Consider the following 24,543-nt stretch of genomic DNA (forward strand, 5'->3'; position numbering starts at 1 on the left):
TTGATTCAGATCAGGACGTCAGAGCGGGTATGCATGATGTTTTTATCCCCACCGGGGATAAAAGTTATTCAGCAGAGGCAGGGATGCATAGACCAGAAGGGGGGAAATCCCCCCCATCCCCCCCGGCAAATCACACCCTGTCTCCATCCATGTAAGGCCGTTCGCACAAAATGCATTTTTGCATTCCATTGCACTGCTTTCCACTGTTTTTCTGTGTAAACGTGCTAGATGAGCATGTTAGAACATTTCAAGTAGGCTTATTTTGCAGCAGCATTCTAAAAACTTTACAAAAGCATTCTAAAAGATATTTTACTCTTCAGCACAATGTTAACCACAAAAATTCTCTCTAAGGGACTTTTTTGCATATTTTATCATCCACCAAATGAAAAGCTTGACAAACTGATAAACATTTCATTCATTTTTAATAATAGTAATTTTTTAATAATCAGGTCCACATGGCTAAAATGCAAGCAGTTATCAACTTTCCCAGTCTATATGAAGCCTGCCCAGCTTTGTCAAAGGAACAGAATTGTGTTCAGTATCAAATTCATATGGGATGGGATCTGTATATGGACAAATGCCAAACAGTTGTAGGGACTGAAAATGAATAATAATAATAAATAAGTTCAGATATTTTAAACAGGATTTGAGGTAATGGCACGAGAACAGCTCTCTGCGATTTAGACCAGGAGAGACAGGTAGGTGTGTGTGTGTGTGTGTGTGTGTGTGTGTGTGTGTGTGTGTGTGTGTGTGAGTGCTGGATGAGACCGATATCAGAGACATGCATGTGAAGTCCAGTGGCCTGCTTAAAATGTGTTATGTTCATTAAAAGCAAGTAATAAGTTCTCAAATTTCGCCCCTGTCCTTCACGCTGTGACAGCAGACTAAGAAAGAGTAAGCTAAGACAGCACTGGATTTTTCATATCAACATTAGGGACATTTTAGATTAAAAGCTTTGTCACAGAGTATACTTACTACACTGTATATTAAAAGGCAGCTTGCACTTCCTCATGTTTGCATTCTTGAGGTATATCAAACATTCATTTCCTTCCTCATTAATTGTACACTCCAAACAAATGTTTTGGCTCAAAAAAAAAAAAAAAAAATGCAGTTTACTCGTAAAAATAAAGTTGTTTAATATTCAACACAATGGTAAACCAAAAAAAAAAAAAAAAAAAAAACTTCAGCATAAAAACTCTGGTAACACTTTATTTTAAGGTCCAGTTCTCGCTATTAACTAGTTGCTTATTAGCATGCATATTATAAGCATATTGGCTGTTTATTAGTACTTATTAGGTACATATTAATGCCTTATTCTGCATGACCATATTCTAAATTCCTTAATCCTACCCCATACCTAAACTTAACAACTACCTTACTAACTATTAAAAGCAGCAAATCAGGCATTTATTGAGAGAAAATTCTTAGTTAATAGTGAATATGTGGGTTTCCTATTATATGGTGTTACCAAAATTCCTTTAAATGTCAAACATTAAAGCATTAAACACTAACAGGTCTTTCCCTGTACTAAAAAAGCATATATAATAACAATTAATTTCAACATTTATTTTCCTTATCCAGTCTTATACAAAGCATGCTGGGAACTTAGAAATCCACTGCCTAATTTCCAAAGACATTAAGACTATATTAAGTTAGTACAACTTAGTTAAAAAAAAAAAATAATGCATATTGGCATTCTTTACCATTTCGCTAAGCCTTAGTCTAATCAAGAAAGCTTACTTGAGAAAGCTAGAAGTGCACATTGCAGTAACATAAAGCTGTATAAAGATGCAGATCTGAGATCAGGTTCAAGGTGGGAGTTCAAGGAGAATCCATTGTGTGAAGGTGGAAAGCCTCTCAAAGCAACTGATGCACACAAGCGTAAAGTGTTAACCGTTTTTCATGCTCTCCCTCGTTAAATTTAATGGCATCTTTTCATGTCACCTGTAACATTTAATAATGAAACTTAACACAATATAATCACTTCCATTGCCCAACCCATGCCTCTCGTTGCCAGCAAGACCTCGGCGCACTGGAATTTAGTGACCTAGAGTAAGAGTGCTGTGTCAGACTCCACACTGGGGAACGCAAATCTGGAATGCAGCCCACACGTGGTCACAAATCTGATCAAATTAACATAATTTCCTACGATAAATAAAAATGCCAGTAAAGAAACCTTTTATATGTGGTTTCAACAGTGACTCCAAGATAGATGTAGATAAGCTACCCAATCCACTGCACAAGGGTGTATTTGTTAGGTCTTAAAAAGAGACATGCTTTAATAAATTCACCCCATTATCAGCCATGAACTCCAGGGACAGTAAAGGTCACCATGCACAGGAGGTTTAGCAGAGCCTTCTATTTTAGTTAACACTGCGAGCTATGCTGAGAGACTGTTTGAGATGCCACACTGCAAATCTCCTCCGTACCAAAGACAAATCATACTCCTTGTACAATACAAGCCTGCAGACAAAAATGGCAAGATATACTGAGATAACATTGTGTGATCATTATTATTTGTTCAACCCAAATAACGTAAAAAGTTAACAAAACATCACATGCAATTTTCTAATCTAAATCAACTGAGCAGTGCTCTAAAAATGTTGGATAAAGGTGCATTTGTTAATTTTTAAAGATAAAATAAAATTGATTGATTGATTTTAATTTAATTGCAGTATGAGCCTTGAGAATGACTTTTGATTTGTAAAGCCAAATGTAGTCCGGATGTGAAAATAAATCATATTTCTTCATGTTCACATTATTGGAATATATTTACTTTCATCTGAATCTCACTCATCTTATTGTGTATGATTCATACATTATTTCCCACTGAATATTGTTTTTAACGCAAAATATGTCACAATAAAAAAGTTAAATGCATTTGAAACAGTCTCATGTTGTTTATGAACTATAAATCTGAGCACACCACCTGCCCCAGTGAACCGATAGTTTTTATGAATCAGGTTATTGAACCAATTTCTTTTCTTTTTTTTTCAACAAAAGTTTGCATGGGATTTTGTTGAATATCATAGGTACAGTATGTGATACATCAGGCTTTTTGGCTTATATAGTACAATATAGAAAATGAAGCTCATATTCAAGAAAAAAAAACATACATTTTATTCAGATTGAGAAAAAATATGCAATTTGATGAAATTGCTGATATTTATATGGCCAAAAAGAAAGATGAAATTCTGATAGCTTGTAATATAAATCAGTGAGATCTTTATAACAGTATAACAGACTACTTACATTAAAAAGCCTAAAAATATCAGTTGTTCCCCAAAATCCTGATGTATCATATATATGATACTTACATTTAGACATGATTTTTCTAAAAGAAAAAAAAAATGCACAGAAAATTATGTAAACCTAAGGTGCTTTGAGCCAGTAACTGAAATATTTTTCATCTTGGAATATTTCTAATAATATAAAAGTTACTCTTATGTTTACTGAAAAAAAATTATTCAGCAAAAACGTTGTCACTTGATTTCTAATGTAAAATAGGTCCTGAAGCAAAACCAGCACTGCTTGATGGAACGGTTTGCACAGATTGTGCATGTGCGCGTTCACAATCGCATACCACTAGACAAGTGTAAGTATGTGCACGTGTGTAAGAGAAGCAAAGTCCTAATTCCTAGTTGCATGTCCCATATTTTTTGCACAGCCGTGGGCAGCATATCTAATTGCACTACTTCCTCGTGAGATATTACACATATGCACATGCCCTAGCTGGATATTTTAAGCCAGACCTTTTGGAGGGATGAAAGTAAATACAGTGCTGAGTCCATCAGATCCTGCTGCCACACCCAAAACCTTCTCTGATTTCTGAGCGCTTCCAAAAACCCATCCAGATCAAGCCTTTCTGACACCTTTTGTATGTTAATACTGTACCACTTACAGTCATTAACAAGTCACAGATCAATTATTCACTGATGTTTAATATTGTTATCTCTAGCAGGCGAAATAGGAAACGCTGTATCTTACTGTTGCTTCAAATGAGATGAGCCCATAGATATCCGATACTTTCAGCTGTGTTTTGATGTGCCTGATAGAACTGTGTGACTATGGGTAAATGTTGCACAGTATCCTGGCCGCATTGGCGGTCCCCTTAAGACTTTGAGTATAAGAAGGCAGGTCAAAGTTCACCAAACTTGAACTTTTTCTGACTAACATGCAATGTGCTGCACAGGGAATGTCTGTTAGTTTCTTAAATCAGCAATTAAGAAATTAAGAACTACTGCCGTGCTGTTGGATATCTTGTGTCTCGAACAAAAAATTCAAATTTCACAGATATTTTTAACTGAAATCAATAATGTGCATTGAGAGTATACTTTTTACAAGTAATGTTAAAGCAATAGTTCACTCAAAAATTTGAATTCTCTCAATGCTCTCAGGTCATCTGAGATGTAAAATGAGTTTGTTTCTTCATGGGAATCAAACCAGGAACAGATCTGATGCTATGAAGCATCATTTAGATACCAGCCAGTAAATCAGATATGAGGCCAGATCAAGAAATTGTTTGGGATTTTTCAGTGAAACACAAATCAGATTTTCAGCAGGCGGTCCATGAGGATGACTTTTGAGGCTGAGACTAGAGGAATGCATTTATATTTATGCATCTGGCAGATGCTTTTATCCAAAGCAATTTACATCGCATCTAAGGAACATGTTTTATCAATTCATGCATTCCCTGGGACCTGAACCCATGATCTTGGTGTTCCTAACGCAGTGTTGTACTGTTTGAGCTGCAGGATCTCTATCCACAACAAAATGGACACAGATAATCCTAGTCCATTTACACAATGTATGTTTAAAAAAAATGAATCAATTAATCAACAAATGAAATGGGCCCTTAAACATGATGAAGAGACCCTTGGCTTCAGTCAATCACTACCAAACACACACCACACCTACAGCTCAGATGTTTCCTGAATAGACTTGTGCATGTTGCACGGTGACTTTCAAAAAAGGGTGACGTAAGACAATAAATCCTTAGGGCAATGAAAGTAGGAAAGTGAAGAAATGTGTCCCTGACCTTGTCCAACCTTTCCAAGGACTAAATAGAGTAAAGGAGAACATGCAAGCCTGAAAAATGAGACAGGAAGATGTGACTCTCGTGCTTTCATTTGAGAGTTACAGCTTGTTGTCAAACAGTGCCTGGTGGAAATGGGTGATAACAGATGGGGCATCGTTTAGCATGCAAGGACAACCATCTCAGTCGACAGGTAATTAGGGAGAACTCACTCCACCATAGAAATGAATAGAGGAGGAAGAATTGAAAGAAGCCATGTGGTTAAGAAGAAAGACATGACAGGGACCTCCTGCAACACAACTTTTGATGAACTTCAGAATGTGAAAAGAAAAAAAAATCACAATTGTGTATAGCATGATTGCATTTTAAAAAGGCAACCGTTCCTCTTTATTATAAAATGCAACACTTCAGGGGTGTGTTCAATACATATATATATTTCTTTCCTAAACATAAATTAATTTAAATTCTCTCAATTTTTTTAATTCTCTCCAAATTGTTTGAACTGAAAAGGTTTTTGAAATCAATAATAGTGGCAAAAAGCCCCATAATGATAATAATAATAATAAGGTATGGGTAAAAAAAACGGGCATTCTCCAAATGAAAGCAGACTGATATTTTACCATATTTAAATACCATATTTATTACCATATATTTTACCATGTATAAAATTAATTTATAAATTAAAGCTTTCTCTAAATTATAGCAGACTGAAAAATTATAATTATAAACAATACAATAAGGTTGAAAAGCCTATCTTTAAAGGTGCTAAGTGATCTTTTTCTCAAATTTCATTGTTTCTCTCAAAGAGCTATCGTATGGCTTTAGAAGACGGAAAATAAGCACTTTTATCATACTTTTATGGTGTTTTTACATCCTTTTTGAAGCTTAAAAGCTTCATTAATTGACACTGCATGGGGAAAAAAATTCAACCTTTGTGCTTTGTCGAAGAAATAAAGTCATTCAAGGTTTTAAACTATTCCTCTCATCAGTGTCTTTCCAAGCAGCTCCTGTAGGGGGCTATACACACTATAACCTGCCCAGGCTGTTGTGGCGACAGAAATACTTCTCCCTCTGATCCTGCCTGCCAGGACCGCTCAACACGCTTCAGGTTTCAGGTGGCAACTATTGCTTCTAAAATGAAAGGGTCTCACCTTACAGTTCGGTGCCTCTGTTGGTCCTTCTGCGGCACTACCCACACAAACAAACAGAAATACACACTCACACAGACGCATACTTGGGGCCCCTTCACACACACACACTCACGCTCAGAACCTATAAACAGATGCTTATGACCTCCCTCTTGTCCTGTGACACCGATATCTCCCCTCAGATGTGAACCTGCATACTTTTATGGAAACACTGGATTTTATAAGCACCATGACTCGATGTAAAGAGTGACTGTGAAAAAGAAAATGACGGACAGCAGCTCCTCAAAGTTTCTCAATGCACCCGAACTCAAGTCACCACCAACCCCATGTTTAACAACCACATTTTGTGAGAGAGGAGCCCAAAAAAACTCTCTGCAACCACCAATTCATCAATATGCAACAGTTATATGTATTGTATGAAGTGATCTATAATCATGACGATTTCTAATGGCCTTAGGAACACTGCATGTAACAAACACTTAATCAAAGTTTTGCACTTTCAGTCCTCCAATCTGTCTATCTATAACTGATTTACCCTCCCCTCATCCACATCACAGCTTTGCAATCACTGTTCAAGAACAAGACATTAATGAATTTATCACATCTTCTGTCAGGTTTCATCCCGGAGTTCCCATGTTTTGGATCTGAACAGTCCATTATAAGACTGTCAGAGCAGATTCGTGGACGTACCTGGAGGACAGTTGCAGTCTTGTGTCACGTCTCTCACCACACGCAACTTCGGCATCGCTTCATTCAGCCTCTGAAATGTGAAATACAAGACAAGAAAGCAATTATTTAAATTTGGGGTAGATCAAAGGTCAAATTTTAAGAATCAGTCCATAATAAATCCACATTGATTGAGCAGTAATCTGAATATTGAAGAGACACCATAAGTGTCAGTGTTGCTCATGGTCCAACAGAGAGAGAAAAAAAGTGAATTCGCTGTTACTGCTTAGTTAAACAGGTTTCAAAAACACTGACAAACAACATAGCATGATTATTTAAATAGTATTGGATTACATAGTAGCCTACCAACTGTACAGTATTCTGCTGCATTCTTTTATTCTGATGTTTGTAATTTTTGATTTATGGTGATTTTTCATATTTTAATGCATTACAACTTACTAATAAACTCTCTCTCTTTCTCTATATATATTCTGTAATCCATTCTGTAATTCTTAACATAATAATGACTGGGAAAGCATATATAGTGCATTAGTTTTTTTTTTTTAATACACTATAATAAGAATAATCTTTACTACAAGAATTTACTAGTAAAATCCAAATAAATTAACATAATTATGTTTATTTAAAAATCACTTATCACATAAACGCACCTGTTGCTGCACATGCAATTATATTCAAATCTATAGGCCTAATCCTTTTCTATAGATAGATAGATAGATAGATAGATAGATAGATAGACGTGTTTTCAGATTTCTTACTCTCTTGGTTAAAAATGTGTGAATTTGCCTTTATTTATGCTTTCAAAAGCATTGGCAACTGAAGAGCAGACCATGCGATTAACTATAGCTGTAAATCAATCAATCTAAATTAAATTGAATAAAATCAACATAATACAAAAACATGTGAACGAAACATTTGGATGATGTTGCAGCTTTTCTTTATGAAGAATTAAAATGCTTGCCTCTTGTAAGAGTGTTTCAAGGGATGTCCGCACTTCCAGTGGAACAGAGACGTCCTTGGATGATTCTTGACAGATGTCAGTCATCTTTATCTCCAGCTCGCGCAGCCTGCTCTCCAGGCGATGCGTTTTGAAAGTCATGAGAAAACACACCGCTATTGAACTCAGCGATATCACTAAACACACTATGGTTGGAAAAGACACTAAATAACGCTGATAAAGCGGTTTCGCAGCAGTCTGTTTGCTTTCTGTATTTCCTTCGGCAGATTGATCCATGCTGGAAAAAGTCTCCGGTTAGTTTCCGATAGTTAGATCACTTTTAGTATTGATCAGTTCTTGATCGATGAGATGTGGCTGTCAGACTGAGCAGCGACGAGCAGCTCACTGCGCTTCGAAAAGCATGAGTGTCTCAAAACCTAGTAAGCGGACTACCTAATGAACAGCGTTTTTGACCCGTGTCAATTCATAGATTCTCAAACGGCCAACTATGTTGCGCGTGTCTGTGACGTATAAGAATGCTGTCTTGGTACGGCGCTCATTAGGTATTGAGGCACATCCCTTTGACGTTCATCGCGGTGTGTGTGTGTGTGTGAAACGAGTGGCGGCGAGTCCAGATCGAAGCAGATGCTCTCTGTTTCAGGTTGTTTTCTCCACACGTAGGATCAGCGTGAGAATTAGCCTATAGGCTGCAATATTTCGTGGAGCTACATTTTAAAATTAATTTCTTTAGGAAATGTTACGGTTGATAGATGCATGTATCATAGATGTTGGTAGATGCATTCTGTTCATCTAGCTACTGTAGTAATCCAAACTATCAAGCGCCTTCTTTTCGGCGATATATAATCGACAAATGATGCCAGTATTTATGTATTTGTCCACGTTTCATCCGATGAAGATAACTTAAAAGTGATTAATGCAATGTATCGTTGACATGTTTATATCCCGTGATTTTTTTTTTTTTTACTTTTGTGCATAGTGAAATGTTTGAAAACCAGTGTGTGTGTGTATATATATATATATATATACACACACATACATGTAAATTTTATAAACCAAACTCTCTCTAAACCATGTTTTGACTGTCCCCCATCGGCAGTAAACTTCATAAACCAATGTGCCTAGAAACAGAAATACATTTTGTATGTGAAGATTTAGTTGTGATTTACCGCCACCTATTGACCAAATGAGAACATTATACCTCCATGAGACACGATTCTGAACATGAACTGATTTTATTTTTAAAACCAAGGAATAACTGAAAAGACATTTACAAATATCACTACGTTCATGTTGATAATGCTAACAAATCTGTGACAATTATCGTATATATTTAATACCCTAAAACCTCGCCCATTCACAGTTAATTCTCAATCATGTGATACAGTTACAACACAAATACAAATACAAATCAATGGAGAATTCAAGAGCAAAAGGTCACATACCCTAAACTGAAAAACAAGCACGATAAATACAAATGAGAAGACAGCAGTGTATGACCTATACAGAGGACTGATACAGTCAACGGAAACGGCCTCTCTCAGAGAGGAACTATAGCAAAAAGCAAGAGAATCCATCAATTATTTTTTGCTCTTCCTGATCGAGTCAAAAAAAGGGTGTTTGATGGCTTCATCCAGGGTGATCCGCTTCGTGACATCATATTCAAGCATCCTCTCTATGAGATCAAACAGCTGTGCGTGATCAGAGCTACTGGAGCCAATGTATTGCTGCAAGAAAATTAAAAAGTCACTAGCAATTCAGAAGTAAAAGTAAAAACAAAAACCTCAACTGACCCAAAACCAACCTGAGTTCTAAAACAACAAGAATGAAAAACTTACTCTCAGTGGCTTGCACTGCTTCCTAACATAACGTCCCGAGGAGCTGTGTACGTCCCAGTCCAGCTTATCATGGCGAACATATCTCTTCTTCCTGCATAATGAGAAAAACAAGCAATTTTCATTCTATATATAGTACAACAATAGCAGAACGTGGAATCAAAGCTAATAAAATAAAAAGTTCAAACAATAAAAATCTGCCAAATTCTGCAAAAAGATCAAACTAAGAAATAATTAAGAAATATCTTTTCAGGAACTTCAAATTAAAGATTCTGCCTCCTTTGGCTATTTTTTATGACTTTTCAAGCATCTGTGTTTACTGAATGAGGACTTTTACACTAATTTCACTCATGGAGAGCATTTTCTAGCTAAGGAATTATTACAGAGTTTATTACATTATAGAGCATTACTAGATACATTTTTTCCATTTCCATGACTTTTCCAGAGCTAAATTAAAGTTGTAAAATTCCCTGATATTACCACAAACCCTGCAATAACAAATTAAACATTTAATACAAACACTGAAATTACCTTGTTTTCTGCAGCATGTGTGTCGGTAAAGGGCCCAGCACTCGCTCCATCATGGCCAGATGCTCTTTACTATCATGTGTCTATAATTTAAAAAAACCACAAACTCCTAAATAAGTGCTAAATCCACAAGTTATGTGTCCCAAAGTTATCATTAATTAACTAATTTGAACTCAGAAGATATTTACCTGAAATAGAGTCGATCCCAGATAATACTCAATAAGAATGCAACCCACACTCCACACATCACAGGAATGACTCCAGCCTAGATCTGTTAGAAACAGACAGTTATCTCTTTTATAGCTCACAATACACACAATCACAGCAAGAGTGCGGTCAATGTACCTCAGAATGTATAAATAAGAACAATGTATCCATAACTGCTTACCCAGAATAACCTCTGGAGCTCGGTAATGTCGTGTGGACACCACAGAGGTGTGATGCTCATGCTCATATGTTGCATTCCCAAAATCAACTACTTTCACATCAGGATTCTTCAGTGTCCTCTCATCCCTCTTCTACAGTTGAAAACAACACTTTTAATTGATTGCACAATACATGGTAACAGAGCACGTCTGAATCAGTGCTGTTTTTGTTAAACTATTGAAAATATCTATATAGACAGATTTACTATGGATTATAGTAATAATAGAAATGTTTAATTCTATAAAACCTAATGAAATAATAAAAGCACATACATTTTTTTAAATATTAAATATGATTATTTATACTAAATAATACTAAAATAGCACTGGTCTGAATGGATTCAATGTCTCTCCTTACCATTTTTGGATTGTACTTGATGTCATACTCTGAATTAATAAAGAGGATGTTCTCTGGTTTCAGGTCAGTGTGTGTCAGCTTATTCTTGTGAAGAACTAAGACAAAAAGAAGCAAAGAAATGCAAAAGATTAAATCTATATTTAATCCAAAATACACACAGAAAAAAAAATCATTCAATCAAGAACCGTGACTCACATCTGACTGCTCTGATGATCTGGTAGGCCATGTGCCTGATGTGGTTGATAGAGAATGGCTGAAAGCTATTTTCCTTCAGAAAATCATACGTGCTCAAGCCCAGCAGCTCAAAGGCGATGCAGATGTGCCCATGGTGATCAAACCAGTCATACATCCGCACACAAGCACTGAAGAAAGGAAAAATAGTTATGAAATACTGCAGTGCTAATTTGTAGTCTGGATTCTACACAGCCAAGAGGCTGTAAATTTCAAATTAAGAGTGATATATTACACAGCCATGCAGCACAGAGGCATAAATTACTTAAGATTTCATTCTCATCTGCTTTCACAGGCACTTACTATCGTCTGTCACAGTCAAGTGAGTTAATCTGCTCCAGCACCTCAACCTCAGACACAGCTGCATCACGATAGCGCTCAATGTTTTTAATGATCTTCAGCGCAACGCGAGCTCCTCCCCTGAAAAAGCAACATACAGTAATATCATTAACACACATGTAAACACAAAAAATGCCTGCGCTTATTATTGGACACTTAATCAACCAAAGCATTTCTTGAAAAACACTTAACATTTAAAGCTGATATGAAATAAATTCTATTTTCTAAACATGTATTATTGATCTCGAATGACTAGTTGACCATACAATTGAAAATTCACTAAAAATGTGCTCACCCTAAGGCAATCCAAAATTTAGATGAGTTTGTTTCTTCATCAGAACAGATTTTCAGAAAATTAATATTACATCAATTGCTCACCAGTGGATTATTTGCAGTAAATGGGTGATAAAAAACATCACAATAATCTACATGAAGTTAAGGCATTTTAACTTTAAACCACTGCTTCTGGTCAAAATAGTCCCAGAGACCATGGACCATGTACTTGTGGATTATTGTGATGTGTTTATCATCTGTTTGGACTCTCATTCTGACGGCACCCATTCACTACAAAGGATGCACTGGTGAGCAAATTATGTAATGCTAAAATCTGGCACATCTGTTCAGATGAAGAAACAAACTCATCTACATCTTGGGTGTCCAAAGGGTGAGTACATTTTCAGAAATTTTTCATTTTTGGGAGAACCATCTCTTTAAATTGAACAATTAATCTGAGCACATTTTGTTTTTACATTTATTTTGTCCCTGTTTGTTTGTTTATTACGTTTTTTACGCCATGTTAGCATCATGGCTATTTACATGGTATTTTGTCCCTGTAACTCAATCTTCTGATGGAACGGTATATATATATTTCAATAATCAGTTTCATTTTACACCACAATACAGGAGAAAAGATCTGTTGCTATTTCCATTTCACTGCAACCTTTGATTATAATCGATATGGGGTCTTCGAGAGCAATACATCTTAAGATGCTAAAACGTGGCACGAAGACTTACTTTTCATGATCAATGCACTCCACCACTTTACCAAAGGCTCCCTCTCCAAGCGTGCACACAATCTCATCTACGGGTTTAAAGAAAGACAGTTAGAAACACGAAATTGACACAATGGTCCATCAAACCCTTTCAAAAAATTTTGCTGTGTTTTGGAACACTCAAATTAGAAAAGCAATGCATAAATAATCCACGAACATAAGACAATACTAGACTGGTGATACACACATCAGGATAAGTCTAAGTGTTCTGTCACAACTGCATTATCAGGACCCCAAAATTAACATAAAATTAGTCTGACCCCAAAACAGAAAATAAGCAGTGAAAGAAATGAAAATATACAGAAGAGAGACAGAAAAGTGTGTATTCTATACATCTTGCTCTCAGTATGTCTCCACTGTGATAGATCAGGTGCCCCTCCTCATCATCCTCAATACTCCTGGATCTTTTCCTGCGATGACTCCTCTGGGGTTTCGGATCACCGCCATCATCACCACCACCATCATCATCATCATCATCATTAACCCATGAGAATCGCGGGGGACCAGAACGCGCCATTCATTCATTCACGAGTAGGGGGGGAAGTGATTCGGCCCATTCAGATACCCGCAGCAGCCAGGCCCGGCCACAGGGAGCAGCCAACGCAAATTCAGCCCACGAGATACACACAGGGCCCACCACATCGTGTGTGTTACAGAAGAAAAACAATGGCAACATATTTTCAGATGAGATACTTTCTCAAACCATTAAGTAGACAATTATAACAATTCATCATTGAAAAACATTCTAGATTTTTATCCCCCCTTCATGAATGAAGTGCCTTAAAACATTTCATGTGCTGTGAATATCAAACTAAAGTTATGTCTTGAGTAAGAACCCTCTTATTATGTCGTAATATTAGCGTCGTCTTGTCATTTATTCAGACAATACTGGAAATGAGGAACTCCCACAGTGCATATAACAAGAAGGCACAGAAAGCAGACAGTTGCCATGGCAATGGGAGACAGACATTGGTCATACCGAGTCAGAGTGATGGTGCGAGCGACGGTGCCGGTGTCTGTGCCGGCTGCTCCGCCTGCTGTTGCCAGAGGATTTGCTGTAATGGTGCCAGTCTCGGTCGCGATCCCGGCCCCGGTCCCTCTCACGGCATCTGGAGCCGTCACGGTCTCGGTCTCTCTCCTTGTCTTTACAGGCACCTCGGCTGTCCTCCTCATGGTCTCTGAATACAGCTCGCCTGTCTTTAGTTTCCAATCTTTCATTGGAGCTCCTTGTCTCAAGGTAATGCCTATAAAAAAAATGCAACATTTTTGAAATAATTATATTATATATTTTTTCACAACACATAAATGCATAGCTACAAATAAAATGTATATATTACTTTAGTTTCTATTTGATACATTTTGATGTAATGCCTATAAAGATAATGCAACAAAAGTACTGGGTACTGAACTCACTGCTGAACGCAAACTGCATACGCGCTTCTGTGTCAGCTGTGCCACAAGGATACGTTTTCTACGTGAATTTCTGCTTTGATTTGAATGAAAACAATGCATCCTTGTGTCGTGGCTGACACAGAAGAGTGTGCGCAGTTTGCGTTCAGCAGGTGTTTTTCAAAATGGCACTACGGTAAACAGAGGAGACACAAATTATACGACTTTTTGAATAAAGTTGTTATTTTTGTTTTCTTCGTATACAAAAAGTATTGTCATCGCTTCATAAAGTTATGGTTGAACCACTGATGGCTGATGGACTATTCTGACGATGCTTTTCATACTTTGCTGGACCTTGACACTGTTATTTACTTGGCAGTCTATGGGACAGTCACAAGCCTCCCGGTTTTCATCCAAAATATCTCAAATTGTGTTCTGATGACGAACGAAGCTTTTACAGGGTTGGAACAATTTTCATTTTGGGGTGGAGTATCCCTTGAATGACGACAGAACATTACTTTACCCTTATTCTGACATTTTATAAGTTATTTAAAACATTAGACACTTTACCTGCATTTAATGTACTTATGTATATAAAAATCACTTTTGTAAATTTAATTTGATGGAGACACCAAAATGGGATGTCATCTTTGACCCTGCTACAAATAAAATGTATCTTTCTTTAGTTTCCAGGCTTTCATTTGAGCTCCTTGTCTCAAAGTAATGTCTATTAAGATAATGCAAAAAATAAATAAATAATCAATGGGTACTGACTTATTCACTTTGGGCAGAAGATCCTAAACACTACCAAATATACTGTTTTCTAGTCAGAATCTCTTTACAAAAGAATTTCTTCATGATTTAATTATGTAAATAAAACTTTATGAAAATAAATAAATAAATAAATAAAAATAAAACATTTTAGCACATACAAATTAAATTTCCAAAACTAAGCAGTATCTTTTCAGTGGTGGAAACTTTTGTTGAGGTCCGGATTTGTTGAGAAATCCAGGCAAATTCCACATGTTCTCTGTAACGGCAAATAAAATGATCTGGTTCCAAGTAATTAACCTTTTTGTAAAACCGAGACACTGACTTAATGTCTAAATGGAGGAGATTGACACATTGAGGTCAGCTCATCAAATGTTTTCCAGGAAGCGTCCTATAAAGAGACACTAGTCAAACAAGTATTACACAACACACGGCCAGAACATGTCAACACAAGGCTCAATGGGCGCTGGCCAAGTAACTTACAGCCTTACTAAAACGGGTATCAAATTAACTCATACAATTTGTGGATTCAGAATAAATACAAAGCATTGCAGGCTGATTCTCACCCGTCGCTGTTGTTGTGGTGTTGGTGGTGTTTTTTTCTGTGTTTGTTTTCTCTCTCGCTGCTGTGCGAGTCTCGTCGGTGTCTCTTTCTGCTCTCCATTCTCTCCTCCAGACTCGCCTCTCTCAGCCAGGGAGAGCGCATTCTCGTGTGTCTCATCTGATAAAACAAGCACCATACAAGTAAATCACCTTTATATCAAGTACAAAAACTCTATCCACGTAAACCGTGATATATAACTTAAGACAGGATCCACTTAATACAGTGGCCTCTTTGTTCTAACCACCTCGTGTCAACGAAGTATTTCCCCGATGCAAATTATTTTTTGTTTTGTTTTGGGAAGTCTAAAATGATTAGAAAATAATAGCAATAACTGAAACCCGTTTAGACAATAAAATACCTTTCGTGAAACTTATTGCACGCTTAAGATTAAACAAACACAGTCAGCAGCGTTACCGACGTCGTCAACGCTTTTAGATGGTAGACTACAAATCGGTTCTAAAGAAATCAGTGCATTGTGTGAGTGAAATAATCAGCGAAGGATTAAACCATTGCTTTACCTGGCTTAAGAAAGTCCTCTAAATAATAGCAGTACTCGATAATAGACGAATTTATGTCCTCCGTCTTCTTGGACGTCGTTTGTGGGACTCAAAATGGCGTCTGTGTCGAGTCGAGCTGCTGGAATGTTCGAGAACTAGTGCTTTACGTCATCGGATCCAGAGCGCGCGTGCTGCTCGTACTTTAACTGCACGAAGATCTGATCCTTTAGTTCCTGTAAACAAGAGAAACATCTAGCCTAAACATTACACCGGATTATCTATTATATTATATTATATTATATTATATTATATTATATTATATTATATTATATTATATTATATTATATTATATTATATTATATTATATTATATTATATTATATTATATTATATTATATTATATTATGAATAAAAATAAATATTTTATTATAGGTCTATGTGTTACCTAAAAATCTTGATGAACAATTATATAATTTATATATAATATATAATAAATATATAATTTAACCAGTACTTTATAGAATCAATAAATCTTTATTTATGTGACCCAGGCAAATTATATTTTAGTGAATTTCTCTGACACCTTACATGCCACAGGATGCCCTGTACAGAGCACATTCAGAGCTTTATAGAGATATACAACGTTTATAGGTTTGATCGTAAACACTCCTTCGTCTATAACTATGACTGATATTTACAGAATGATCAAATTTAGCACTCTTCAGAAGATATAATAATGTTTTGTAATTATTAAATAAATTATTAAATAAACATCTCAGAAAAAGGGGTTGGGGTTTCAAATCGGAATATGACTTTTTGTTACGAAACAGGGCATAATTTTACAGGACATAGCCTACATGTCTCCTGTAGAGGACACCGGGACAAACGGCATGTTAATCAGGCATTTTAGGGAGACTCAACAAGTCAGAAGGAAATTATAGATCAATATTCCTATGAAATATGAGATATTCTTATGAAAATGCTGCTAAGTTATTACTCCCATTATAACATGTCTTTTTTCATTATGGTTTGGCCGCAAGAACACAATATGTAGCTAAATTAGATGCAGTGTAGCCTATAGATACATTGTATAGAATGGGAATAGCCTACCGATTTATGGATATTATACGCACATATTCCATAAAGTACAGCAGTAAATCAGATCATTCTGTTATATCTTCTGTAACATAGTTGAGAATCATCGTTGTACATTTCTTTACAGCCTGAAACCTAAAAACTGATTGGTGAATGAAAAAAAAAACATTGTTTTTGCCTATACATGCCTTTTTTGTCTATTTATTTTTTTATTTTATTTTTTGAATAACTAGTATCCCATTTCTACAAAATAAAATATGAATAAAATATATTTTTTCAAAAATGTTTTTTCTCCATTTGTTTCTTATGCTCCAACCAATATAATGACATAAAAACCTTTCACAAGACCTTTTTTCTTCTTCTTTTTTTTCTGGTTCTCATGAAGAAATGTATATTAAAAGTCAAAATAATACCAAAGCATGTAAAGCCAAATTTAATAATAAGACAAATTAAATAACATTCAAGTATGTTGCCAGAAGTTTAGAGTTTTAAGGCACTCTTCGTTTTTAATTGTTTTACGGACTGAAGAAAAATTCTAAAATCATTTTAAAACGCCTCAAAACAAGGATAAACTTTAACAAATCTACATTTATGTGTATAAAACTTGACTACAATCAACATATTATTGCACAGAAATGCAATTTCTTTGTTAAAGACATCAAAGGTGAAAACACTTTTTTTTTTTTTTTTGTACACACTAGATGGCAGTAAGCTGTTCACATGAGGAATCTCACACGAGAGCGCGAGCTGAAGAAGACGGTTCACCCTCAAGAGTTTTGCTTCCGGTGTGTTTCTTCCTTTTCCTCTTGCCGCAGTGTGAGAGCTGTAGGGAGGACTCGGCCCTCCGACAAAATCCAACTCCATCCACCTTTATAGGTGATTCTTTCCTGCGCCAAAATGACCGAGCAGATGACAGTAAGGGGGACCCTTAAGGGTCACAGTGGATGGGTCACCCAAATCGCCACCACCCCCCAGTTTCCCGACATGATTCTGTCCGCGTCCCGGGGTAAGTGTCCGCAGAGCCGCGCTGCAGCCAACTGAGCTTCCGGATGCACGAGCCCTTAACATTACACTGAATAAAAGCTCCATTCAGCTCTAGCTCTGTATAAAGCTGACATGTGCACTATCGAAACCTAGTTTATGGTTAAATGGAGTATAATGCGGTATCAGAGAATGGTAGTAACTAGTGTGTGAGATGCCTCCAGCTGTCAGAATTATGAAGCTAATGAATGCTCTCAGGTTAATGCTTCTGTTGTCCACCTTGCAGACAAAACCATCATCATGTGGAAGCTGACCCGTGATGAGACCAACTATGGCATCCCGCAGCGTGCTCTGAAGGGCCATTCCCACTTTGTGAGTGATGTGGTCATCTCGTCCGATGGTCAGTTTGCCCTGTCTGGCTCCTGGGACAGCACCCTGCGCCTCTGGGATCTGACAACGTGAGTATTTGGAGGCCCAGGGCAGTCATTCGAAATCTGTTCCATTGGAATTGAAGTGATGATGAAACTCAAATGCCGTCTGTGTCATTGTGATGATAAAGAGGCTGTTTCTGAGCTCTTATGCTGATGATACATGGGGCATATTTTTGAGCTATGTTGCTTGGGCACTTTCCCATTGAGGTCAAAATAATCACATAAACATCATTTGTCTGGAGTGTCAAAGAAAAACAAAACAAATGCAGTTTACAGTGTCAGGTAAATTTGAATTTGTGCATTTTTGTTTTTTCCCCACCCAGTGGCACTACAACCCGTCGTTTTGTTGGACACACCAAGGATGTTCTTAGCGTGGCTTTCTCTGCTGACAACCGTCAGATCGTGTCTGGATCAAGAGACAAGACCATCAAGTTGTGGAACACCCTGGGAGTCTGCAAGTACACCATCCAGGTAGACCTCCATAATGCCCTTTACGAGAGTTTAGGGCTCACTTAATGTAGAGATCATAAGTAGTAGAAGTCTTTGACCATCTCGCATAAAGAGGTAAAAAAAATGCTTTGGGGTACATGAGAAGTCTTAACGTCTTAAGTTCAGTCTGATCAAATTTAAGATAAAGTCAATTAAGGCAATTATCTTCTGGTATATCAAAAATCTTATTTTGAGAGGTCTTAAATATGGGCACTGGAGTCAAAAATGTGATTATTAAACTACAAAAGGTGATTAAATTGAAATGTTAGCATTTCAAAGTAAAAACTCTTGAAACACATTATAATATCAGCAAAATCTAATGTCGATTAACCTCTAATCAGGGTTATTATAGTTTATTAAAACCATTAACAAATTGTTGCTTGAAATAAACATTAACTGAAAAACTTATTTTAATATCAAGTAAATCTAAGTTAAAAATGTTTCCTTGGCAATATAGACATAACGGACTCAAAATATTACTACAGTATCTCAATGAGTCAGAGATATTAAAAGAATGCTGCCTTTAACCATTGCTATAAACTCTATTGCTCAATTTATGCGTGTGTATGTGGAATAAGTGTTTTAAACTTGGTTAGCGGTTGAATGTGTGCCTGTTTAATTAAGTGAAAGAATTTGTTCTGCATGTTTTATTTTGAGGTTGTATTGGTTTGTTCTGCATGTACGTGCAGTATTTTATTTGTGCAGGTCTTAAATTCTTTAACTCAAAACTCTACAGATACTATTTATGATGGCTTGGCTGTTCTGAAACCCTTCATTTTTGTCCACAGGATGACAGCCACACTGAGTGGGTGTCCTGCGTGCGTTTCTCTCCCAATAGCAACAACCCCATCATCGTGTCCTGTGGGTGGGACAAAATGGTCAAGGTGAGACCTTTTGTCTGTACCTCTATGTAAACTAGAATAGCTGCTCTGTGAACAACTTTACCCTGTGATTAATCAATAACACATTCTTCTTGTCTGAGCTCTTGGGCTCTGATGACAAGTCCTGCAATTATGATGGGTAACTGATTGAGACCCTTAAAGTGAACCGTTTCCTCAGGGCAACTTGCATGGATTGGCTGAACGTTTGCTAATGCAGCCAGTTTAAATTATGTGTGTTTGTTACAGGTATGGAATCTTGCTAACTGCAAGCTGAAGACCAACCACATTGGCCACACTGGATACCTGAACACAGTGACCGTGTCTCCTGATGGATCTCTGTGTGCCTCTGGTGGAAAGGTACTCGCGTCACTCTTTTCTGGTTTTCACTACCGCAGTCAGTGAACAGGTTAGAGGTCTGAGATGACCGAGTGAAGATGATGAAACCTTAATGCCGTCTGAATCCATGTGATTATAAAAGAGGCTGTTTCTGAACACAGAAAAAAACATTGTGAGTTTCCAGAACTTATAACTTTTCTATCTGTATTTACTGTGTGTGTCCTCATTTCAGGATGGGCAAGCCATGCTGTGGGACCTGAACGAGGGCAAGCACCTTTACACCCTGGACGGTGGTGACAACATCAACGCCCTTTGCTTCAGCCCCAACCGCTACTGGCTGTGTGCCGCCACTGGACCCAGCATCAACATCCATATTATATAATATAAACAAATGCAATCCACATTATAAACTTGAAAACACTAAAAAAAAAATACAATCCAAATGCAAAGATGTGAGCTTCAGTGTGAATGAAGTGCTGTATCCTGAATATATTAACAGTCACGGTTTATATTGGAGCAGAGAGTTCAGTGATGAAAGTTCAATGCCTTCTGTAACCATGATGATAAAGAGGCTGTTTCTGAGAACTATTGGCCCAAGCGGGTATAACATTATCAGACTGCTGTTGCAAAGCTGACGGTTTTTTCTCAACAGGATCTGGAGGGCAAGATCATCGTTGATGAGCTGAGGCAGGACATCATCACCACCAACAGCAAGGCTGAGCCGCCTCAGTGCACTTCTCTGGCCTGGTCTGCTGATGGACAGGTGGGTTTTACGGCAGCCTTTTCTTCCTGGCATGAGTTACTGAACTATTCCTTGCAGTAGTCTGTAAATTCTAGCTGGATCAGCTGCTCCCGTTGATTATACCCAATCACTTATAACATCTGAAACCTTATGGTGACAGTCCTGCAAATATGAGGGGGACAGGAATATGATTTTAAATCTGTAGCAAGTGCTTCTAAAGTGGTACCTGAGGATAATTCCTGTCTCTTTTCTCATCACAGACTCTCTTTGCTGGATACACAGACAACCTGATCAGAGTGTGGCAGGTGACCATTGGAACCAGATAGACGCCTTTTCTAATGTCTAAATAATAAAAAAAAAAACTTTAAAAAGGAACTACAATTGACTTTGTGTTTATTTCATTTTTTCTGCCTTGCAATAAACTATATCTGAAATGCAGCTATGCGAGTCATGTTAATAGGTTTGTATAGCCGATAGATGGCGCTAATGTATGTTGATTAAATCTGTGACTTGTTGCCTAGCAACAAGGCCAACAAACCGGACTCAACGTTGAGGACGCTACATGATACAGACGCTTGAATTATATGAACTGTTTTAATGTTGTAGGCAAGCAAACATGTAAATTGTGCTTCCATTCTGGTAAATTAAACTATTTGCACTTTATGATTTGAGAAATTTTGCCTTGGCTGTTCAAACAACTTCACATTTAACCGTGAAAAAGTCCAGTAACGTTAATAGCAGAAAAACAGTGAAAAACGTTAGCTGTTTAAAAGTCATGGAGAGCGACAGTCCTCAGAAACAGATGCCTGCACCTCGTATCTTCGTGGAGAGAACTTTGGCTTTAATCAAACCCGATGCCATCCACAAAACCGATGAAATTGAGGACATTATTCTTCAGTCTGGATTTACAGTTCTTCAGGTAACGTTACGTAAGTGAATACACACAACGGGTTTTTTTTATTTTTTGTTGTTGTTTTTAAATCTTGCATTTTGCACGACGCATAAGATGAATTATTTACATTGTGAATTGAGACAATCCTTAGTTTGTCATTATCTGAGTCCGAGAATCATGTGGTGTCTGATGCCACTACAGTGTACGGTTTAAAATGAGGCTGATGAATTGTATTAAAACAACAAAAATCTATGCTTTCACGATTCCTATTTCCCTCCTCCTATCTTGTACTATTCTGGACAGTGTTTGACACATTGTGTTCCCAGCCCTTGTGTTATTGTCTGCTTGTAATAAATCGAGTGTATTCCTCATTCGTAAATCGCTTTGGAGAAAACCCTGTTTAATGAATAAATGTAAATATCCATTGTGCTTATCGCTAAAATCTCGTATTTTGTGGCTGATGCTTTAGTAAGATTTGCATTCTGCTTATGCCTTTATCATTCTATCATTTCGTTTTTCTCATTTAACAGAGAAGAAGGCTTCAGCTGAGTCCAGAGCAATGCAGTGATTTCTATGTTGAGCATTATGGAAAGCTGCACTTTCCCCATCTGACTGCCTTCATGAGCTCTGGACCGGTTGTTGCTCTAGCACTGGCCCGACACCAGGCTATTGCCACCTGGAAATCCATAATGGGTCCAGTCAGCAGCATCAAGGCTAGAGAGACGCATCCTGACTGGTAATGAATGTCACCGAATGAATCTTCTGTCTGTGCAGGTGGTTTAATAATAAAATGGACTTATGAAGTTCAATTCTCATGTACTGTAGGGGGAACTATTACAGTGCACCATTTTCTGTGCCTTTTAAACACCTGGCAAAATAAATAGATACTTTTGTTGGATTTTATGCACTTCAGACTAATAATTAACAAAGTCAGTGTTCATTGCAATGCCTAAATCGATCACATAACTCATTTGTCATTGCAACAAATCCATATTCATTATGCATGCTGTAATATGTTTCATTTGTGCTCAATATAAGTAATTATTTCCATGTAACATTATTCTGAATGTCATCATCAGTCTGAGAGCGAGATTTGGTACTTGTGACCTGCGCAATGCTGTGCATGGCAGTGAATCCTTCACTGCTGCTGAGAGGGAGATCAGGTTCATGTTTCCCAACTGTGAGTAAATCTAACCCTGTCCAGATGAGTTCAGTGAACAGGATAAGAAAGCAGACTAAAAATCAGATTTATTTATTTTTGGTCCTCTATTTTAGCTGTGATTGAACCTATTCCTATAAGAGATGCTGCCAAAGATTACCTGAGCCGGTACGTCAGCCCAACACTTCTCACTGGACTGACAGAGCTGAGCAAGAAAAAGCCACTGGACCCTTTTGTAAGTGTAATAGCTTTTAAAAGTCATTCTAATAAGTTTGGAAGTACTCGAGGGCAAATACATTGACAGAATTGTAATTTTTTATGTATGTATGTAAAGTACTTTTGACACCCTGGACCCAGTTATTCAAAAGAAATGTGAATGGATTTGGTTATTAGATTGGATCAAATCATGAAAATTGGCATTTCACATAGGAAAAAAAAGGGATTCTGAAATCAGATTAGATCCTTGATTAGATTAGAATCTTGGTTTTGATCTTAATCAAACCTTCAGTATGTGTTGCTCAAATTTCTTTAGCAGGAATGGGATAACTTTGATAAAAAAATAAAAATGGGTGGATTTCGGGGACAAAATGTAATATCACTTTACAACTGGTTATCGTAAAGTAGGCTATCTATTAAGCCTTTCTGAACAGTGATGTAAAAAAAAAAAAAAAGATTTTGTCCCCATAAAATAAGCAGCTCACTATCAAACAAAAATGGTAATTTAACACTGTATATTAATTACAATGACTGACACAATCAAGAGATGAACCAGTCAAAAGAGTTTTAAAAGATTTGCATCCCTTATTGCATGTCTATTTTTTTGTTTCTATTTATTTATTGAAGGTCAGATGAGGGTTTGACTGTTTAAAAGTAACTGACAATGGAAAGGGATATTTCTATTCAAATAAAAACATTTGGACAGTGCAGATCATTCTGAATGTCATAATATGTCAAAATTCTATTTACTCAGTTATTTTTTTGTACTGTTATTTTTCTTTACAGACGTGGCTTGCAGATTGGTTGATGAATAATAACCCTAATAAGCCCAAAATATCTGATGGAACAGTAGTAGAGGACGCAGCAGTGTGATTTTTTTTATTTTATTTTTTTTCAAGCAAGAAGAATTTACCAACAAGAAGTTACAGTCATGCTCTATTTTGGTCATTTTCCTCATATCATTTGAACTGCTTTATAAAATAAATTTTGCTTTAGCCTTTTTTATCCAAATGTGTGTTAGTTTTAAATGGTCAATGTTCATTTAATTGTAAGATAAAAATGCAAATGTACAGTATCCTTGTCACTGCATACTTACTACAACAGTAGAAACATTTTAACATTATTCAAATAAAATCTTAAACTTAATTCCCTTCTGATGGTGATACATATTTGGTTCACAATCAGTTTTTTAAAGTGAAGAACTAAGTATATTAATACAATTGTCTGTTCTCGACACAAAAAAAAAATGAATGTAAGAATGCAAATAATTAATAGGCCTATTGCAAAAGCCGCTGTTAACTTTCTCCTTATTGCTATTTGACTAGGCAGGGGAAAAAAATCGAAATACAAACGCTTGTTTCTTGCATTATCTGCTTTATAGCTCCCTTCTAAAAACACATACTTTCAATTTCACTTAAAAGTGGTCAACAACACGTTTATAAACCGAACAAGAACAAAGAGTTCTTCC

The 24,543-nt window shown here is 36.8% G+C and overlaps 5 protein-coding genes across 6 annotated transcripts in view; 2 read left to right on the top strand and 3 right to left on the bottom strand.

The window, feature by feature from the left end:
• LOC122133921 (SH2 domain-containing protein 4A-like) overlaps positions 1–24,543 on the bottom strand; it is a 956,524-nt gene that overhangs the window by 521,788 nt on the left and 410,193 nt on the right. The gene's annotated exons all lie outside the window — the stretch shown is intronic.
• LOC109066939 (sorting nexin-25) overlaps positions 1–24,543 on the bottom strand; it is an 825,452-nt gene that overhangs the window by 98,840 nt on the left and 702,069 nt on the right. The window lies entirely within an intron of this gene.
• Positions 9,042–16,034, bottom strand: LOC109102211 (dual specificity protein kinase CLK4-like). Of its 2 annotated transcripts, XM_042770649.1 has the most exons (13): positions 15,876–16,034; positions 15,320–15,474; positions 13,573–13,837; positions 12,927–13,017; positions 12,556–12,622; positions 11,506–11,622; positions 11,167–11,333; positions 10,972–11,066; positions 10,577–10,706; positions 10,377–10,459; positions 10,192–10,271; positions 9,664–9,754; positions 9,042–9,552 (listed from the first exon to the last, which is right to left on the bottom strand). In XM_042770649.1, the coding sequence occupies exons 2-13, from the start codon at positions 15,472–15,474 to the stop codon at positions 9,406–9,408; spliced, it is 1,488 nt and encodes a 495-aa protein (XP_042626583.1). In that variant the 5' UTR covers positions 15,876–16,034; the 3' UTR covers positions 9,042–9,405. The 2 variants fall into 2 exon arrangements, with proteins under 2 accessions (XP_042626583.1, XP_042626584.1); XM_042770650.1 differs by lacking the exons at positions 12,927–13,017; positions 15,876–16,034 and having other exon boundaries at positions 15,320–15,469.
• On the top strand, positions 17,720–21,183 carry LOC109102720 (guanine nucleotide-binding protein subunit beta-2-like 1). Its single transcript, XM_042770686.1, has 8 exons — positions 17,720–17,954; positions 18,216–18,387; positions 18,684–18,831; positions 19,638–19,733; positions 19,977–20,087; positions 20,299–20,437; positions 20,717–20,829; positions 21,069–21,183. The coding sequence occupies exons 1-8, from the start codon at positions 17,846–17,848 to the stop codon at positions 21,132–21,134; spliced, it is 954 nt and encodes a 317-aa protein (XP_042626620.1). The 5' UTR covers positions 17,720–17,845; the 3' UTR covers positions 21,135–21,183.
• Positions 21,337–24,079, top strand: LOC109102217 (nucleoside diphosphate kinase homolog 5-like). The gene is made up of 5 exons (XM_019115549.2): positions 21,337–21,727; positions 22,231–22,436; positions 22,780–22,880; positions 22,976–23,094; positions 23,862–24,079. The coding sequence occupies exons 1-5, from the start codon at positions 21,584–21,586 to the stop codon at positions 23,946–23,948; spliced, it is 657 nt and encodes a 218-aa protein (XP_018971094.1). The 5' UTR covers positions 21,337–21,583; the 3' UTR covers positions 23,949–24,079.

This window comes from Cyprinus carpio, chromosome A14, assembly GCF_018340385.1.
Source record: "Cyprinus carpio isolate SPL01 chromosome A14, ASM1834038v1, whole genome shotgun sequence".
In the NCBI taxonomy this organism is placed as follows: Eukaryota; Metazoa; Chordata; class Actinopteri; order Cypriniformes; family Cyprinidae; genus Cyprinus; species Cyprinus carpio.

Excerpts from the sequence above, each read along its gene's own strand:
- LOC109102217 (XM_019115549.2), top strand. The coding sequence starts at position 21,584 with ATGGAGAGCGACAGTCCTCAGAAACAGATGCCTGCACCTCGTATCTTC. Across the intron at positions 22,437-22,779 it reads AGAGAGACGCATCCTGACTG|TCTGAGAGCGAGATTTGGTA; the intron begins GTAATGAATGTC and ends TGTCATCATCAG. Across the intron at positions 22,881-22,975 it reads CAGGTTCATGTTTCCCAACT|CTGTGATTGAACCTATTCCT; the intron begins GTGAGTAAATCT and ends CCTCTATTTTAG.
- LOC109102720 (XM_042770686.1), top strand. The coding sequence starts at position 17,846 with ATGACCGAGCAGATGACAGTAAGGGGGACCCTTAAGGGTCACAGTGGA. Across the intron at positions 17,955-18,215 it reads GATTCTGTCCGCGTCCCGGG|ACAAAACCATCATCATGTGG; the intron begins GTAAGTGTCCGC and ends TCCACCTTGCAG. Across the intron at positions 20,088-20,298 it reads TGTGTGCCTCTGGTGGAAAG|GATGGGCAAGCCATGCTGTG; the intron begins GTACTCGCGTCA and ends TCCTCATTTCAG.
- LOC109102211 (XM_042770649.1), bottom strand. The coding sequence starts at position 15,474 with ATGAGACACACGAGAATGCGCTCTCCCTGGCTGAGAGAGGCGAGTCTG. Across the intron at positions 12,623-12,926 it reads AGACATACTGAGAGCAAGAT|ATGAGATTGTGTGCACGCTT; the intron begins GTATAGAATACA and ends TTAAACCCGTAG. Across the intron at positions 9,755-10,191 it reads CACATGCTGCAGAAAACAAG|GAAGAAGAGATATGTTCGCC; the intron begins GTAATTTCAGTG and ends CTCATTATGCAG.